Below are 20,400 nucleotides of genomic sequence, written 5' to 3'. Positions count from 1 at the left end.
TCCCCACTTTCTGGGTTGCCTTAGCTCAGATCTGTATTTCTTACCTAGACGTAACTAGGCTCTGAATTTATCTTCCCGATTTCAGTCTCTTCATCTTTCAGTCTCCGTTTTCACATTGTTAGAAGCTAACTTTGTAAAACAGATATTATTGAGTAACTGCCCTATTGAAAAACTTCCTGTGCCTTCCACATTGCCTACAACAGTGGTTCCCAAATGGTGATCCTGAGACTGGCATCATTGGTATCACCTGGAAATTTGTTAGAAATGCAAATCCTTGGGCCCCATCCCAGACCTGAATCAGAAACTATATATATATTTTTTTGAGATGGAGTCTCTCTCTGTCGCCCAGGTGGAGGTGGGGTTTCGCCATGTTGGCTAGGCTGGTCTTCAACCCCTGATCTCCAGGTGATCCTCCTGCCTCGGCCTCCAAAAGTACTGGAATTACAGGAGTGAGCCACCGTGCCTGGCCATAAATCTGTTTCAACGCACCCTCCTCCAAGTGGTTCTGATGCTTACTGAAATTTGTGAAACTCTGGCCTACTCTACAAAACCCTAATGTCTTAGGATGGCATAGAAATCCTGACTGCCTTTCCTACCATGTTCCTTGTCATTATTTTCTCCTCTCCTGTCCCACCCTTGCCCACCCTTCAATTTCATTCTTTCATTAGCTATCAAACCTGTATGTGTCTTTTTGTTCTAAGCACCAATAATATAAGGAAGACAGTCCAGCTCCTAACTGTCTTGCTGACCTAGGACTGGGGTGCTCCAGCCACATGACAACCCCTGGAATTAAGTACACACCATGTCATTTTAAGTGACAAGCCTCTGCCATAGCATCTCCTTCTTCTTGGTGAATTCCTATGTCTTTGGTGGCTCATTCTCAAATGTCCCTGTTCCTGAATTACTCAGAGGGCTAATCCCCAGTTTCTCTATGCCTCCACAGCTGCCTGTCATTTCATTTATCCCAAAGTGGCATTCCCATTTGTTTACCTGTCTACTAGGATACTCCTAGAATGCAGGTAATGTGAGGGAAGAGCCTTCACTCATCTTTGTGTAGACGGCATTGTGACCCTGGTGACCAACCCTGGCACACATCAGAATCATCTGGGAGCTTTTCAAAAATATGAATGCCAGAGCTCACCCCTGAACCTACAGGAACTGAGCCTTACACATCCATATTTTAAAATGTCCCCACATCACCATTGCACACTGTTCTGCACAGAGCAGGTATTTTTAATAGTTCTCGAATGTCTAGTCAATTACTTAGCAAGGCTGCCTGGTGAATCATGTCTACCTTAGCTTACTTCTCCGGCTTTGTAGGTTTTTGTTTTCTTTTGATTTCGGTTTCCATTTCCTCTAACTTGAAAGTATGTGCATTGGTAACAGCCACACAGCAGTCATTACTGATAAAAGGCGACATTTTGTTGAGATGATTTTAGTTATTGACCTAATCTCTGGTATTTTAAGGTTAATATATTTTTTACAGTCTCAAATATCCAGCGGTAACCTCAAATTAGAGTTGCCTGTTAAACAGCTTCTCAAGTATCTTTCAGGATTGTAGTCACTCTGCGGGCTAATCGCTCACCAGGTGTCCGCAGCTGATCCCAGTTATTCTGATTAACCTCTAAGGTGATTGTGAGACTTTAAACCGTCTCACCTGTAGCCGACGAAGCCAGCTGAAGTCAACATCCTGGGCTGTTAACCCGCGATAAGGTCGGACGGGGCCTCAGTGGAGAATACGTGGGGAAGTTCTCTGGGGCGGGCGCAGTCTGCTGCTGATTCTGAGAAACCGAAACTCAGTTGTTAAAACCGCTGCCTCTGCACTTTGGAATCCCATCTTGAGACTCGCTAAGCGTCCCAGCTGCATCCCTCCCGCAGCGACGGCGGCCCGGGACCCGCGGGCTGTGAACCATGTACACCCGCAATAGAGTGGTGAGCTCCGGGCTCGGCGCCTCCCCTGCCTCCCGCCCGACCCGGGATCCCCAGGACCCTTCTGGGCGGCAAGGGGAGCTGAGCCCCGTGGAAGACCAGAGAGAGGGTTTGGAGGCAGCCCCTGAGACCCCTTCGCGGGAGAGCGTCGTACACGCGGGCCAGAGGCAGTGAGTATTTTAACAACCTGGCTTCGGGGCGGGAGCCCGGGCCCCAAACATACTCACTCACAAGCACCTTCTTGGTCCTTGGAGTTTAAAACCACAGGGGCCCAACAACAGGGATTTTGACTGAATGAAAGCTCATTTGCTTAAATGAAAGTATCCATGCCGTACCTTATAAATTGAGTCGGCTAGTTTGCAGTCCTTTGGTAAATAACCAGCCCGGTTCCTTCCAGGAACACTACTTTCCTGATTTTTGTGACTGGCTACAGGATTGAAAGATATGGTTGTGTAGGAACTGCCTAGGCATCCAGTAAGATGTCATTTTCCAGGTATCTCCAGAACTCATACTCCAACCAGTATGGAAATAACTTTTCCCTTACTGTTTTTAAAAACTTGGTGCTGGGCCAGGCGCGTTGGCTCAAGCCTGTTATCCCAGCACTTTGGGAGGCCAAGGCAGGCAGATCACCTGAGGTCAGGAGTTCGAAACCAGCCTGGCCAACATGGTGAAACCCAGTCTTTACTAAAAATAAAAAATAAGCTGGGTGTGATGGCACGCGCCTGTAGTCCCAGCTACCTGGGAGGCTGAGGTAGGAGAATCACTTGAACCCGGGAGGCGGAGGTTGCAGTGAGCGGAAATTGCGCCATTGCACTCCAGCCTGGGCAACAGAGCGAGACTGTCTCAAAACAAAACAAAACAGAAAAACAAAACTTGGTGTCCTAAACGGAATTACTGTATCAGACACTAACAGGTAAGGGTCAACAAGAAATGTGATATGGGGTAGAAGGTTCAAATTCTGCCTCTAGATAGGAGCAAGCCTACGTCCCAGCAAGACTCCCAGATAAACTAGCCTCTTACAACCAGAGGAGTGGAGCTGAGAGAGTGAGGAGGTGAGTGACCATAGTACCTCTCATCCCTGATGTTGATATGTGCTCTATGCAGGAACAGATAGGTAGCTTTTATTCCTGGTCTTTGGTTCAGGGACTGCAGTGAGTATCCGGGAAACATTTATTAAGCAAGTGTCATGAGCCTGTCTTTCTAGCCAATGGAATGAACTTCTTTAACTCAACAGTATGGTTTATCACAACATCACTGCCTTTGAAGTGCTGCCTCTGTGAATTGGAACTGTCCAAATGGTTTTATTTTTAGTCTCTCCTTTTTCATCGACTTCTAGTCTCTGAAAGACAAACCCTGGTTGCTAAGAAACAGTATATAACCTTATGGCCGATAAACAGTAGATTTTCTTTCATCCCTTAGCTTTTGGAAAGTACCAGGCCTTTAATATTATTATTTAGCTTAGGTTTACCCTTAGATGGGGTGGATAATCTGGAAATCAATTAGAGATTGTTTCATTTCTTTCCTCCTCAGAATAGTGTCTCGCCACAATAGAAGCAGCCAATTACTTTCAAGTAACCCACGTATCTACAAGCTATAGTACTTAACAGTAACAAAGGTCATAGACATATGCTCTCGTGTCCATGAATAGTTAATGATGAACATGATTTGCATGACTTTTTTCTGTTAAAAAGCATTTATTTAGATACAACCATTTATTTTTAAGCTCATATCATCGCATAAGTATTAACTGTTGCATCTGTTTTCTTATTTGGTTGTAATTACCCTGGAATCTTGCTAGATCAAATTGCTCAGAAAGAGGCAGCTTTCTGATGGGTTATCCAGGCCTTAATACCCTGAAGACCTCACTGTACACTATTTTGCGATTCCTGAAAAGATTTTCAAATGAACCATTGAAAAATACCAGGAAGTGTTTAGTTATCTCTCACAGAGTCTTCCTTTTTTTTTTTTTTTTTTCTCATGTGAACCAGTTGCAGTAAGTACAGAATTATATATTCCCTTTTAGGGGTTTGATGTCTGAGATCCTGTTGGGATGACTTTGAATTTTTGTTGCATCTCCATTAGTTACTTAGATTCACTTTCTCACTTGTTTCCTTTAATGAAGTTGGAAAACCAAGAAAAATGAATGGCAAATATCTCAATAGAATTAGCTGCCTACCCCCTGCCCCAAAATAAAGAAGGCTTTATTTATTTTGGGGATAAAAATTAGAAACACTTTCTGATTTAAAAAAATGAAGAGGCCGGGCGTGGTGTCTCACGCCTGTAATCCCAGCACTTTGGGAGGCCGAGGCGGGCGGATCATGAGGTCAGGAGATGGAGACCATTCTGGCTAACACAGTGAAACCCCTAAACTACTAAAAATACAAAAAATTAGATGGTGGCAGGCGCCTGTAGTCCCAGCTACTTGGGAGGCTGAGGCAGGAGAATGGCATGAACCCGGGAGGCAGAGCTTGCAGTGAGCCGAGATCGCGCCGCTACACTCCAGCCTGGGTGACGGAGTGAGACTCTGTCTCAAAAACAAAACAAAACAAACAAAAAAGCAAAAAAAAAAAAAAAAAAAAGGAAAAAAGAGGATAAAGTGCTTTAATAGTACAGTTTCATTTGTCCACTCATAATGTGAATTTATTTATATGGTAAAAGATTTGTCTTGTTTTGTGGGCATCCTTCCATTAATTTCCTCCTGCAGCCCCAGTGTGGGGATTAGGAATATGGGCTCTGATGCCGGGTAGACCTGGGTTCAAGTTCTGATTATACCATCACTTGCTCTTTGAACAAAATCCTTAGCTACTTTATGCCTCAGTTTCCTCATTACTTAATATAAGACAATACCAACTTCATAGGGTTTTAATTTTTCCACGTGTATATGTGTAAAACATAACTTTATTCCTGGTAAAGTACTATGCTGTCACCCTTAAGTCGCATGTTTGTGCCTTGTTAAAAAAAAACAACACTGGTTTAAAACACCTACTTGTGGTCGGGCGCAGGGGCTTGTGCCTGTAACCTCAGCACTTTGGAAAGCCAATGTGGGAGGATTGCGTTAGTCCAGGAGTAACATAGGGCGTCCCTTGTCTCTCCAAAAAAAAAAAAAAATTTAAATTATCTGGGCACGGTGGCACATACCTGTGTCCCAGCTACTCAAGAGGCTGAGGCAGGAGGATAGCTTGAGCTCAGGAGCTCCAAGACTACAGTGAGCTGTGATTGTACCACTGTACTCCAGCCTGGGCAACAGAGTGAGACCCTGTCTCAAATAAATAAATAAATAAACCACCTATTTGCATAGAAAGAAAGTATACTAGTAAAAATCTGTGGCTATCAATATATTAAATTATTCTGAGTACCTCTGATAGACTCTCAGACAAGATTGAGTTCTTTTTTTTTTTTTTTGAGACAGAGTCTCGCTCTGTCGCCCAGGCTGGAGTGCAACAGCGCAATCTCAGCTCACCACAACCTCTGCCTCCCGTGTTCAAGCGACTCCTCTGCCTCAGCCTCCCGAGCAGCTGGTACCACAGGCACATGCCACCATGCCTGGCTAATTTTCGTATTTTTAGTAGAGACGGGGTTTCGCCACATTGGCCAGGCCGGTCTCAAACTCCTGACCTTGTGATCTGCCTGCCTCAGCCTCCCAAAGTGCTGGGATTACAGGCGTGAGCCACCGCGCCCGGCCAAGATTGAGTTCTTGATGGAATTTGGATTTAAGTTATTATAAGTATTTACTAATTCATACTGGCTTTCCCAATTATTTTTACTTGGTGATTTTTGTCTTGTCCTTAAATATCAAAGCTGTCTACACAAATTAAAAGAGAAAAAAGCTTACACAAACTTCTAATCCAAAGTAAACCTTTATCCTTCCTTTTAATATTCTGCTTGTTTGTAAATATTTTACATTATTTATATCACCTCTAGATAAATATAAGACAAAGACATGCATTTACCTAGTTTTATCCAACTCTGGGAAATGGGGTCTTGCCTGTGCTGGTAATATAGGGTTGAATTCACATTCATGTACTTGTCTAACCATACCTGGTCCTTTAGCTTGATGCTGTTTGAAGAAAATAAAAAGATATTTTGAAAATGAACCTATAATATGGAATTTTATTTTACAGTTAACTTGAGCTGAATTTGTATGTAAATTATGTTAATCTTAACATTTTTGTGGCCTACTTCGTATTAGTATCGTAGAGACTTCAACATGAGCAATAATAATAATAGCACTTACGTAGTACCTAGTATGTAAATGCACACTATGTATACTAACTCTTTTAATCCTCATAACCACCATGGAATGAGAGGATCTCTAACTTAAAAGAACTAATTAAAAACTAGGAACAAATAACTATTCAACACAAAATAAGCCCTTATGAAGCTTACTGTCTAATTGATGGGACAGACATTTATTAATATGTGAATAAATATGTATACTTTAAAGCAGGGGTATCCAATCTTTTGGCTTCCTGGGGCCACATGGGAAGAAGAATCATCTTGGCCCCACACAAAATACACTAACACCAATCATAGTGGATGAGCTTAAAAAAAAAAAATCGCAAAAAAACCTCAATGTTTTAAGAAAGTTTATGAATTTGTGTTGGGCCACATTCAAAGCCATCCTGAGCCACCTGGGCTACATGCACCTTGTGGGCCCTGGGCTGGACAAGCTTGCAAGGAAAGCTGGGGTCTGAGCTGGTCTTGGGAGCAGGAAGATCTTTCCTTAGAGGTGACGTTTGAGCTTTGGTCTACAGGATCATTAGGAGTTGTGTGGTTTTTTTTTTCCTGACATCAAATATGTCATTCTAACACCAACTAACTGTGACCCCAACTAGGTGTCCCACAGTTCAATTCTAACACTAACTACTCAGAGTTAGTGTGGACCCCACAAATTAAGGGCTCAGTCCCACAAAACTGCCCCCCACTTCAGACTTCAGACACTAGCTGCAAATGGAGTCTCCAGGCTACCTGTATGTCTACCCACCAGACTACAAAGTTGGGGGTTCCCATGCATCTCCCCTTCCCCAGTTTTGATAATTCATTAGAGTGACTCACAAAACTCGCAGAAATTACTATATTTATGATTACAGGTTTATCATAAAGGATACAACTCAGTCAAGTGGAAGAGATGCGTAAGGCATCTTTTGGGAGATGAAGGGGTAGGTGGTGGGGTGTGAAGAGTTTCCATACTCTAGGTAGATACTTTGATGTGTTCGCCAACCTGGAAGACCCCCAAACCTTATAGTTCAAGAACTTTTATTGAGGCTTTATTACCTAGGCATAATTGATTAAATCAGTGGCCATTGGTGATTAAATCTCCAGCCCCCGCCTCTCCCCAGAAATTGAGATGGGGCTGAAAGTTTTTTTTTTTTTTTTGAGATGGAATCTCGCTGTGTCACCCAGGCTGTAGTGCAGTGGCGCGGTCTCAGTTCACTGCAACCTCTGCCTCCCGGATTCAAGCAATTCTCCTGCCTCAGCCTCCCAAGTAGCTGGGATTACAGGCATGTGCCACCATGCCTGGCTAATTTTTTTGTATTTTTAGTAGAAACGAGGTTTCACCATATTGGCCAGGCTGGTCTCGAACTCCTGACCTTGTGATCCACCCACCTCGACCTCTCAAAGTACTGGGATTACAGGCGTGAGCCACTGCTCCCGGCCAGGGGCTGAAAGTTTTAACCCCCCAATCGCATAGCTGGTTTTTCTAGCTACCAGTCTCAGTTCTTAAGCTAGCTGTCTAGGGACCTCACCAACAGTCATTAGCATAAAAAAGACACTTAGCACTCTGGGAATCCCAAGGGTTTTGGGAGCTCTGTCCCAGGAACCAGGGACCATGGCTTAGTATTTATTTTTTATTATATCACAGGAGTTTAAATGGCCTCTGGACAGCCAGAGAAACTTGTTATTCAGATTGTCTTCAGAGGAACTTACAGTGGGGAGCATAGTCAGCTGACGGCCACAGCTGCCACCCTTTTGGATCCATTACACCTTGCCTGTGAGTGCTGGCTTGTGCTGCACCCATCCCAGGCAATGGCTGAGCATTCCAGGGTGCCAGTGCTGTTGCAGGACTGCCAGGCTTATACGCCTTCTGTGCAGCAACAGACCCGTACACTGACAATGGCACTTGCAGCAGAGAAAGAGTTTAATCATCGCAACATTCTCAGTGAGGAAACAGGAGGAATTCTCAAGCCTCAAATTTGTTTCTTCCATGGGTTCTGGGCAAGGGTTTTTAAGGGGATTCATGGAGGGTGAGGGGCTAGAAAATCTGGGGTTGTCCATTGGACAGCTCAAAGCTGGGCTAGCGAGCAACAACCAGCTACAAGGAAGTGGACCAAAGGGCAAGCTGGCTTAATGATTGCTGCTGCAAGCCCGGTTGGATTTTATTGTTTTGTTTTTCTCTTGCTCAATTTTATACAATTTTCTTGGGATGGTTTTAGTGCTAGCCTATTCCTGGCCCATGTAGGACTCCTCTATTAGGCAACTTTTGCTGGAAGACTCCCCATATTCGTGTCCAAGATTTTCTCAGAACTGTATAACACTGAGGATCTTGCTACTCAATCCTCTTTCCTTCGGTCCTTTCATAGAATGAAAGTTGTCAGACTCAAAATGAGGTCACTTGTGTCAAACACGTGGAGCTGGGGCCATGAAGGGAAGATTCTCATGCACATATGCCTGATAACAAGAACTCTCACAAAAGGCTCTGCAAAAACTACAACTTTGCACAAAAGCTACAACCTTACACAAAAAATACTTCTGCAAGGACATCTGCCTAGCAACTGTCTGTCCAGCCTTGGACTGATTCTACCCTTGTTGATTCTTGTAGCCAAGGATATTTGTCTCAAACAACTTGTATCACCCTCCTCTCCTCACTTTTCCTTAAAAAACCCTTGTCTTCCTTTGCCTTCTTGAATATACCCACTGTATTCCCATTGCAATGCTCAATCCAGAATAAATATAATTTTCTTTGGGAGGGCCTCTCTCACTGTCTTTTATTTAGGTTTTGGCAATAGTAATCAGACCCAGTCTTGTTCTCAAAGCTTTCCTTGCCTACCCCTGCTCCCCCTTTCATCCTTCACAAGCATTCCCCCTTATCCATCTCTTGCTTGTCTAACCCCAGCTTGGTGTCAGCTTCTGAAGGACTCAAACTAATACAGTCTCTAAAACACCCTACTGCAACCTCAACACTTAGACATCTTATTTATGTCTGTTGTTGGCATGCTCTCTATGCAGATTGGGGAAACCCATTCTTTTTCTCATTTCCTCCTTCAGGGCCCAGAAAAACATTTCCTAATTTCCTTGATCCAACCTCAATGCGTCCCACCAGTTTGTTATGCTTGAGGGAAGGAAATAATCTTTGTAATCCTTCTCTTCATCCCCAAACTCTCAAGGGAGATAAAAGGAGAATAAATCATGGTTTGGTAAGAGCAGGTCATCATGGCCAATCCTGATTTTTCTCTTTTCTCCTTAAAAAGCATTGTTAAATTTTGTAAAGTATTTTGTAATTATAAGATGGAATACAAGGTGGGATATACAATAATAAAGTCACTAAGTTATAGTGTTAAATTTTTATAAATATCACTATTTAGTGTCTATTTTCTGAAATCCTGAAGTATGGTTTCTTATGTCTGAGACAGAACTTAAGTCATTTTGACTCACATTATTTGCATCTGAATAAGCCACATAAAATATTCTGAAATGAAGTACAAGTTTTAACAAACTTATTAGAGCATATTAGAACTGTTTTCACTGTTTCTTCCTCACTGCAATGTTCAAATTTTCAATTTCCTTCTCTATATGATTATGAGAATAAAATTCTGCTTATAGATGCTAAGTGGCCTGAATGCATCAGTCTAGTATTCTTCCCTGGAGATGGAGAATTGGATAATGCTGGAGTTCCTTTTAATGTTATGAAATAATAGTACATTGGAAGAGAGTATCTGTGATTGATTGTAATGAGTAATCTTGATGGCTCAATATAGATGGTTATTCATTAGGGGATTATTTAAGTCAATCTCTAGCATGCAGAAAATTTATAAAGCAACAGATAGTATTTAACTCTTCCTAATGACATGTCTCAATGAGCTAGGTAGATGTCTCTATGATTATCAGATACTAATACTAATACTATTTGACTTATTTTTGAAATGAGAAGCGTAATGAAGCATTGGAATCCTGTTGTAGCATAAAGTAAATTAGTTATGATCTGGAATAATTAAACTGGGTACCCCTGAGAGACTAAAACCAAAATAACAATTAGTAGCCCATGTGTTTTCCATGATTAGCCATGTGCTAGACCTTGTGTTAAGTATGTCAGGTACATTATTGAATATTCTCTTCATGATAAGCCATTTGCTACCTTAAAGATGAGGAAACTGAGTCTTGAAAATAAAATGATTTTCCAAGATCTTATGGCTTTTTGAGTGACAGAACCAGTATTCAAACCTATGTCTATCTACCAAATTTTGGATCTTGAATATGATGTATAGATGGAGGATAGATGAAGGATTGATAATACAGCTAGCTAAGGTCTTATCATTGTTTTTTTTTTTTTTTTTTTGAGATGGAGTCTCGCTCTGTTGCCCAGGCTGGAGTACAATGGCGTGGTCTCAGCTCACTGCAAACTCCGCCTCCTGGCTTCAAGCGATTCCCCTGCCTCAGCCTCCCGAGTAGCTGGGATTACAGGTGCCCACCACCATGCCTGGCTAATTTTTGTATTTTTAGTAGAGACGTGGTTTCACCATGTTGGCCAGGCTGGTCTTGAACTGCTGACCTCGTGATCCACCTGCCTTGGCCTCCCAAAGTGCTGAGATTATAGGCATGAGCCACTGCGCCCAGCCCTATCATTGTTTTATATTGACATTAAGAAAAGAGAAGTTCTATAGGCTAAAGAGAGTGGTAATATCAAAGCAGTAATGTGACATTTACAGTTGCAGAGAGGGGAAGATTTCTTTCCTTACCTATCCCTAGGTTCATGGCTGATATCCCTATAAAAAAAGACAGATTAACAAAAGAAAAGCATACCCATTCATTTAACATAAGTTTTATAGGACATAGGAGCATCCAAAAATGAAGATTCAAAGAACCAGGGAAAACTGTGTCTTTTTATGCTTAGGTTTGATGAAGAGTGGATAGTGTATAGAAGTATGATTGGTCAAAAAGGAGTATGGTCTAATGACATAAACTGGGGAAGCTTAGCAAGTTCTGTTTGTTCAAATTCTTTGTGTCTCTATGTCTCCATTTCTTTCCTATGGGTTTAGGGAGGAGGGAGGATCCCTCTGAAATGAGGATATTATGACCTACCTTAGAGGAAGGTCAGAGAAATTTTTTATGGCTTGCTTCAGGGGAAAAAGATGGGCGAAGGTCAGAGAGACCTTCCTCCTTTTGCTGTTTTCTCAAATACCAAGGTGCCATATTTTGGGATAACATGTCGTGAACCCCATCATAGCTTTAAAATGATTTGAATAGAGAAGTACTTTGCAGGAGAAAAGTTTCTCTGGTTTCTGCTTTGTTCTGCTGCTTTTCACAAATGACAGGTGAGCTTGGTAGCCTTGTGTTAGTGTTACTGGCAAGGGGTCCTGATCCAGACCCCAAGAGAAGGTTCTTGGATGTCACACAAGAAATAATTCAGGGCAAGTCTATAGAGCAAAGTGAAAGCAAGTTTATTAAGAAAGTAAAGGAATAAAGAGTGACTACTCCATAGGCAGAGCAGCCCCAAGGCTTGCTGGTTGCCCATTTTTATGGTTATTTCTTAATTTTATGCTAAACAAGGGGTGGGTTATTCATGCTTCCCCTCTTTAGACCATCTGGGGTAACTTCCTGATGTTGCCATGGCATTTGTAAACTGTTATGGTGCTGGTGGGAGTGTAGCATTGAGGAAAACCAGAGGTCACTCTCGTTGCCATCTTGGTTTTGGTGGGTTTTAGCTGGCTTCTTTACTGAAAACTGTCTTATCAGCAAGGTCTTTAGGACCTGTATCTTGTGCCAACCTCCTATCTCATCCTGTGACTTAGAATGCCTTAACTGGGAATGCAGCCCAGCAGGTTTTAGCCTTATTTTACCCAGCCCCTATTCAAGATGGAATCTCTCGGTTCAAACACCTCTGACATTAGAGCAGTTATCTCACTCTCACTGTGCAACCTCAACAACATAGTAACTTACAGTGATTTTTTTTTTCAGACTTCTGATCATAGCCTACAGTGAGCAATTCATTTGACATCATGACCTAGTACCTGACTGAGTATATATTAGGGTATATATAACTGAAAAAATTTCACAAAACAATTTTCACCTTTATTATATGTGATGTACTCTGACAGTTTCTATTCTTGTGCATTAAAAATAAATCCACTGAATTGATTTCATAACCCATTAGAGGGTTACCTCCTACAGTTTGAAAAGCACAGTTCTATGCATGACAGAAGAGACAGAGTGGATGAAAAGAAAAAAAACATTTTGGTTGGATTAGATCAAATTTACATTCCTGTTTGTGCAGGACGGTAGAAATTATGGTCCTGTTTAGAAGGAATTTCCAACTTTTCTGCACTGGATTCCATTCCTCAGTATGGTATGCATTTGTGGTCTGCCAAGCCTTGGGAAGCAATCATTTTTGTTCAAATACAATATCACCAAAAATGAATGGGAATTGCTAAAAAGTCTTTGGCAGCTGGAACGGTGAAACAATAAATCAACAGGATGATGAAAGCTTGAAAACACATATTACCAACAATAATCAGTAGAACCATAGCAGAAATGAGAAAAAAAGAAACTTAGTTCAATTACACAGTAAGGTTACTTACTTCAAAGTCAGTAGAGTGCTGTAAGGTTATACATATTAAGGTTAATTGCATCTATTCAGAATGTATTTGAATCTGAAACAAAAGCTTAAGAGGAAAGAATAATCAAAGGGAGATGACTGCATTTGAAGGGTCTATTCTATATCAGAGAATCGGCTGATGATGGTTCCTTTGTTCTGTAATGTTTGTAATTCCTTGTCCTCCACCCCCTGCAAATATGAAGACTTAAAAGAAAATCCATTAAAGTCCTGTAGAAAAACTGAAGATGTTTACCATCATTAAAACTCAAGGGCTAGTATTGCCTATTGTTTGTTTTACTATGGTACTAGTGAAAGCAGAAACCTATGCTACCTAATCTTGTAAGAAAAGCTGAGCCCCTGCTATAAGAAATCTTTATATTAAATATTTCTCTATTAAAAATCTTCAGAATATGTTTCTCTGATTATAAAAGTAAAGTCATATCTGCTTGTTATAAAAACTCAAACATTTCAAAAATAATACAGAATGTGAAAGTCCCCTGCAATTCTGACCCTTAGAAATAAACACTTCAAAGAGTTTAGTGTAAAGAAATCTCTAAAGTACAGATTGCACTCTTTGACTCTTTATTCCAAGTGGAAAACCTAGGGCCATGATGCCTAATATGGTTTTTCTGTGTCCCCACCCAAATCTCATCTTGAATTGTAGCTCCCATAATCACCATGTATTGTGGGAGGGACCCATGGGAGGTAATTGAATTATGGGGGCTGTTTTTTCCTGTGCTGTTCTCGAAAGTAAGTTTCATGAGATCTGATGGTTTTATAAAGGGCAGTTCCTCTGCACGTGCTCTCTTGCCTGCCACCATGTAAGATGTGCCTTTGCTCCTCCTTTGCCTTCCACCATGATTGTGAGGCCTCCCCAGCCATGTGGAACTGTGAGTCCATTAAACCTCTTTTTCTTTATAAATCACCCAGTCTCAAGTATGTCTTTATTAGCAGCATGAGAATGGACTAATACAATGCCCTTTGATTTCTATTGCCAATAGAAGGTGACTGATACTCTTTTTCTAATCTTTGTTTTAAACTGTGATTACACTCCATCATATAGATGGATCTTGTTTTTCACTTTGGCTTATTATTTAGTTGCACAAGGAAACAACCTTTGTTCTCACAGTGGCATCTTGGATAACATGTCCTATCTAGTATTCTTTCTAAAAATGTTTAACCTAATCGAATCATGAGGAAATAATCTTTTCCTTACATCCAGATTGTGAAGTATTCTATAAGAAAAGTTACCTGAACTCTTCAAATATGTCAGTCATGAAAGAAAGAAAAAAAAAGTCAAGGAAATTGTCTGAGCTCATAGGAGTCTACAAACACATGTCAAACCATAGAAATGTGTAATCTATAATTGGATCTAGAATGAGGTAAAGGTAGGGAAGAATATTAAAATAGAAACAATTTGGAAATTTGAATATAGACTATTAGGCAATATTAATGTTAAATTTCTTGGTGTGATAATGGTATTATATTTAAGTAGGAGACTGTTTTTGTTTTTAGGAGATACATGCTAAAATATTTAGGGATGATGTGTTATGACCCTGCAGCTTATTTTCATATGGTTAAAAGAGAAAAAGCAAATGTGGGAAAACATTAACAATTGGTCAATATAAGTAAACAGTATATGGATATTCATTTTAATAATATATAACTTTGCTTGTTAGGCTTAAATTTTCTTTTCCTTTTTTTTTTTTTTGAGACGGAGTCTCGCTCTGTCGCCCAGGCTGGAGTCCAGCGGCGCGATATCGGCTCACTGCAAGCTCCGCCGCCTTCCGGGTTCACGCCATTCTCCTGCCTCAGCCTCCTGAGTAGCTGGGACTACAGGCACCCGCCACCACGCCTGGCTAATTTTTTTTTGTATTTTTAGTAGAGACGGGGCTTCACCGTGTTAGCCAGGATGGTCTCCATCTCCTGACCTCGTGATCCACCCGCCTTGGTCTCCCAAAGTGCTGGGATTACAGGCATAAGCCACTGTGCCCCACCGGCTTAAAATTTCTTAAAACATTGGGGGAAATACAATTTTAGGTGATATTCTACAGCTCATTGTGCCTGTTGTTATTTTTTTCCTTTTCTCTTTTGGAACCTGGAGAATGTAAAAGAACTTTTCTTATGAAGCTGTATGCTTAAAATTTGTGCCGTTTTCTGTAGGTACGTTATACGTTAATACATAATTTAACGAAAAAAGCCTGGGCTCAGAATCATGCTACCATTTACAGGAGAAAAAATATGTAATAATTTTTAAGATGTATTATTTATAAATACTACTTTGTTTCATGCAGTGGTCCTTATTATTCAAAGGAAAGAATCAGGAACCAGGATACAGTTGTTAAAAGGAAGAGCCAGAAACAGGGATATAAAGAAATAATTAGAAAAAACTTAATGATATATATTTATGAAAGAAGATGCAGCAAAGGGAATCGTTCACAGCATGAAGAAAGGAGATGTCCTAGTGATTCAGGGCTAAGTTGTTACATATAAAATAGATGTCATATATGTTATATATAGTTATTATAATTACATACAATGCAATAGATGTCCCCTTAGTTATCTTAAGTAAGTACCTATGGCTTTGTTTATTTCTCTCCCATAAAATAAGTCTGAAGGTAGGTAGTCTAGGGATGATCTAATACAAATAATGGAAAACTATAATAGAATATTTGTTATTTTCTGGCATTGTTCTCAGAACTGTGAAATGAAAAGAAATCCTGGGGTCCCCAAATCACTAAGCGAAAGGGAAAAGTCAAGCTGGGAACTGCTCAGGGCAAACCTGCCTTGCATTCTATTCAAAGTCAGCCCTCTGCTCACTGAGATAAATGCATATCTGATTGCCTTCTTTGGAAAGGCTAATCAGAAACTCAAAAGAATGCAACTGTTTGTCTCTTATTTATTATGACCTGGAAGCCCCCTCCCCGCTATGCGTTGTCCCACCTTTGCTTCCAGTTGTCCTGCCTTTCTGGGCTAAACCAATGTTCATCTTACATATGTTGTTTGATGTCTCATGTCTTCCTAAAGTGTCTAAAACCAAACTGTACTCTGACCACCTAGAGCACATGTCATCAGGGCCTCTTGAAGCTGTGTCATGGGTGCGTCCTCAACCTTGGCAAAATAAACTTTCTTTTTTTTTTTGAGATGGAGTCTCGCTCTGTGGCCCAGGCTGGAGTGCAGTGGTGTGATCTTGGCTCACTGCAAGCTCCGCCTCCCGGGTTCACGCCATTCTCCTGCCTCAGCCTCCCAAGTAGCTGGGACTACAGGTGCCCGCGACCACGCCCGGCTAATTTTTTTTTTGTATTTTTAGTAGTGATGGGGTTTCACCGTGTTAGCCAGGATGGTCTCGATCTCCTGACCTCGTGATCTGCCTGCCACGGCCTCCCAAAGTGCTGGGATTACAGGCATGAGCCACCACACCAGGCCTTTAAACTTTATAAATTAACTGAGGCCTGCCTCAGATATTCGGGGTTCACAGCACTTTATATCCTATGAAGTGGATAGTTATCCCGATTTTACAGGTGAAAAAATAGAAAAACTGAATAATTTGCTCAAAGTTGTACAGATAGGAAATAACAGAATTAGAGTTTGAAGTTGGGCAGTACAGCAACAGATTACCACTGATGTGGTGTTTTCATGGTCACAGAGCACCAGACTGCTTCTGACTTTCTGCTCTGCCATTCCTGATCATGTCTTCCATATTCAGGTTGCCTCATTGACTAAGATGGTTGCTTGAGCACCAGCTACCACATCAACCTTCCAGGAAGAAGGAAAGTAACAAAACAGCTTTTTCTATTTGTCTACCACCATTTAAAGGAGGCTTTCTAGAAATCTCTCTCCGTGACTTCCACTTATATCTCAATTTCTCAAACTTAATCACATAATTTTACCTAACTATACAGAAGGTTGGTGGCTGTAGTCTTTTAATTGGGCACATTCTCTGTCTGAATAATATAGAAGTGCTATTAGCAAGGAGGAAGTGAGAGTGAATGTTGGGTAGGGCCTACATCTCTTTTGGTTAAAGAATAAAGGATGTCACACATAAGAGTGGAAATTAATCATATGATTATGTTGTCTCAGATTTTTGAAATGTAAATAGGATATCTAAGGAAGAAAAGTTTAAATGTAGCCCACATTCCTGTTCAGAGTATTGATTTCAGAGGACTGTTAGCGTTTTCTTCTGGATAATGTTCTGCTGAAAGCATTATGCTTTGTACATCCTGTAGGATTATTTATAATAGTGAATAATTGAAACAGTTGCAATAGTTGAGTGGTTATATGATGCACCAATATCATGAAATACTACATAGCCATTGAGAATTAAGCATGTTATATATATAATCAAATTAGGAAAACCACTTATAAATGAAAGCAGGATGTACAGCTGTACTTAAAATATGTTTGCAACTGTGTAATAATATGTATAGAGCATAGATGAAAAGTAAATTCACCCAAATAAAATTGTAATTGTGGTGGTTGAGAGGTGGGATTATGTGTGACTTTTAAATGTTTTTAAAATAGTTTTCTGAATTTTCTTTTACAAGTGTGTTTCTTTCAAAATCAGAAAGAAAACATGAATTTCATTTCTAAGTGTTCTATGTACAGATTTTGGAGTACATCACTATGTCTTGCATTTCTGGTTTTTTCCTTTAAGTTATAGATAACCTTGAGTAAGGCTTGAGACATAAACATAATCCGTTCTAAGTCTATTAATAATAATAATGGGAAGAGAAAATATATACCACATTTCATAAGTAAGTGGTTTTTCTGCCAATATCAATTTCTTTATCATTAAGCCATTCTTAATAGGAATGTTAATACTAAATATTCTCTTGCTGGAAAAGAGAGTCCCCCTAGGGCCTCGGGTACACTTATGTTTTGTTGGATGTGCCAAGACCACTCTTTAACCTATTTCTTAGAGTTATTTATTTAGCTGGGAACCTTGAGAGATAAGGTTTGTTCTCCCAGGACAAAGACCAGGCTCACTTACTATCTGCTGTAAAAATGGTGTATTCCTGAAGGATTTTATCAGCTGCAATGCAAACACACCATGTGTGCAGCATCCATCCTGTTGCTCCCATCATAAGACTGGAGGCTAGAGAGAATAGATGTAAATAAGCTGGTGCTCATGCTGCCTACTGTGCCATCAGCAATAAAGTCTTTGTCTCTGATCCAGGAATTTCATGTCTTCTGCCAGTGTCTGTGAAACAGTAACAGGCTAACTTATTAGCTTGTAAGTGGAATCCAATCAAATCCCAGACCTGACATCTCTATGTTCTGAAAATATGAATTTCTTACAGTTATTTTTACTGAGGAAGTAGTTACAAGACATTTTGTAAGTATACCTACCAGTTGGTCTCCATCTCAACGATGGTCCCATCATTGGTTTTTGGCCTCTTAAAGATGGTGAGTCTCTACAATATTGTACTTCATATACACTCTTTATATCTTTAGTGTGACTCCTTCTTGCTAAGTTTTTTTTGTGTGGCTTTTACTTACGTGTGTGTGTGTGTTTAAGTGAAGAAATACATCATCTCAGGTCCATTCTGTATGGTTGTGCAGATTGGTGACTACACACACTTGCCCAGTTAAGGTGTGATTTGTGGCTGAGATACATACCAAACCATGTATCTTAGTGTGGGATTACCTCCACCTGAAAGAAGCAGCACTTTTTTTCTAGTTTGCATGAATTTACAATATCTCAGTAAGCCATGGGGATCCTGGGTGTGTATGCCTCTCATTTTCTTAAAGACATCCTATAAACAAAGGCCCCGATGATTTCCTGCTTATTTATCTGTCTTTACCCACTGTGTCTGCATTCAGCCATCTAACAGAGGCAATGAGTTGTACTGATGAAAGAACTAATCAATTACACATCAGCTTCTTGGGTGTGCAGACAGTATCTTAGCCTCTGTAGTTTCTGAGGCCAAAGACAATTCATAAATGTTTCCACACTGGAGATGTGGAATACTTGATCAGGGGTGGTATAATATAGGCGTAGGGGTCAAGGGTAATTCGCTCAGCCTGGTCTTGTCATTTTCTATTATTCTTGGGAATTTGATCTATGTATGAACAAACTTTTGGAAACCTAAATGCCTCAAAAGTTTTGACTCAATGTTGACTGAAAACAGTAAGTTTCAGATTCTTACATTGAAGGTCATGTAACAAAAACCAATATGGAATGTCTTATCTAGAAAGATAAGTATCCAAATGCCTTTGATTATCTCTAAGTCTTTTTTTTTCAATTTATATATACCCAAGGATAAGATTTTCTTGAACTATGAAAACTTCAACTTTTTGCAGGACTGTAGACTTTACATGTCTACTATTCTGCTTGAAATTATGTTTTTCACTTAATTTTCTCTTTCCGAACTTTTGCTCTTAACTGCATTTCTTTTTCAGTCAAACCAGTGTTGCTCCTAATTAGAAATTTAAATTACATCTGGTGCAGTTTGTACACACCAGGGGATATTGTTATGTAATACTTTTAGCCAGCCAAGATATTTTTGATAACTTCAACATAACATTTTTTCAGAGTACTTATTGATAAAAAGTTATAAAAATTGTGCAAGAATGTACACACAAGATGCAGTTGTGTAACTTGAGAGACCTCGCAAAGAAAACTTTTTTTTTTTTTTTTTTGAGACGGAGTCTCGCTCTGTCGCCCAGGCAGGAGTGCAGTGGCGCAATCTCGGCTCACTGCAAGCTCCGCCTCCCTGGTTCACGCCATTCTCCTGCCTCAGCCTCCCAAGTAGCTGGAACTACAGGCGCCCACCACCACGCCCGGCTAATTTTTTTGTATTTTTAGTAGAGATGAGGTTTCACTGTGTTAGCCAGGATGGTCTCAATCTCCTCACCTCGTGATCTGCCCGCCCTGGCCTCCCAAAGTGCTGGGATTACAGGCGTGAGCCACCGCGCCCGGCCAGGAAAACATTTCTTTTCTTTTTCTTTTTTTTTGGGACAGAGTTTCGCTGTTATCGGCCAGGCTGGAGTGCAGTGGCATGATCGCAGCTCACTGCAACCTCTGCCCCCTGGGATCAAGCGATTCTCCTGCTTCAGCATCCCGAGTAGCTGGGATTACAGGCGTGTGCTATCACACCCGGCTAATTTTTGTATTTTTAGTAGAGACAGGGTTTTACCATGTTGGCCAGGCTGGTCTTGAACTCCTGACCTCAAGTGATCCACCCGCCTCAGCTTCCCAAAGTGCTGAGATTACAGGCATGAGCCACCGCGCTTGGCCAAACATTTCTTGAATATCTTTTTATTTTATGTTTCTTATGGTGCAGAAAAACATTTTATCTTGTCTGTTCTTTCATATATTCTCCCTCAGTATATCTCATGGATGTGCACTGTTGGAAAGTGAAAATAATCTTACAAATTGAGATCTTTCATTAAATTTCAATGAGGTAATTAAGGAGACTCATTTTCAAATATATATATTTATTTCAGTGGCTTGAATGTTGCTTAATCAGGAAATGACAAGAATGCGAAATGCTGGTTGTTGGGCTTGTCTAGATTAGCAACTTTGAGAGTCAGGCTGTTGGAAGAGATAGCACATAGGTTAAAACAGCAAAGGCCTTTGCTGTGGGTAGAAACTAATTGGCTGAAAACATTAATAAATTATACTTGCTATTCATGTCAAGAGAAAACTAAGAAAGAAG

At 40.5% G+C, this 20,400-nt stretch overlaps 1 protein-coding gene across 4 annotated transcripts in view; it reads left to right on the top strand.

Annotated features, from left to right (window-relative positions):
- Positions 1–1,354: 1,354 nt before the first annotated feature.
- EPSTI1 (epithelial stromal interaction 1) overlaps positions 1,355–20,400 on the top strand; it is a 103,981-nt gene continuing 84,935 nt past the window's right edge. The window contains exon 1 of one of the 4 annotated variants that reach the window (XM_063792102.1): positions 1,355–2,099. Coding sequence is in view for 3 of the 4 variants with exons in the window: in XM_016925260.4 (XP_016780749.1) it covers positions 1,912–2,099 (188 nt within the window). In the remaining variant the exon portion in view is untranslated. The remainder of the gene's footprint in view (positions 2,100–20,400) is intronic. The other 3 variants (XM_016925260.4, XM_001152734.8, XM_016925261.4) reach the window with 3 other exon arrangements.

This window comes from Pan troglodytes, chromosome 14 (genome assembly GCF_028858775.2).
Source record: "Pan troglodytes isolate AG18354 chromosome 14, NHGRI_mPanTro3-v2.0_pri, whole genome shotgun sequence".
Lineage (NCBI taxonomy): Eukaryota > Metazoa > Chordata > Mammalia > Primates > Hominidae > Pan > Pan troglodytes.
The sequence above is the reverse complement of the archived record's forward strand: the minus strand, read 5'-3'. Positions and strand labels throughout refer to the sequence as shown.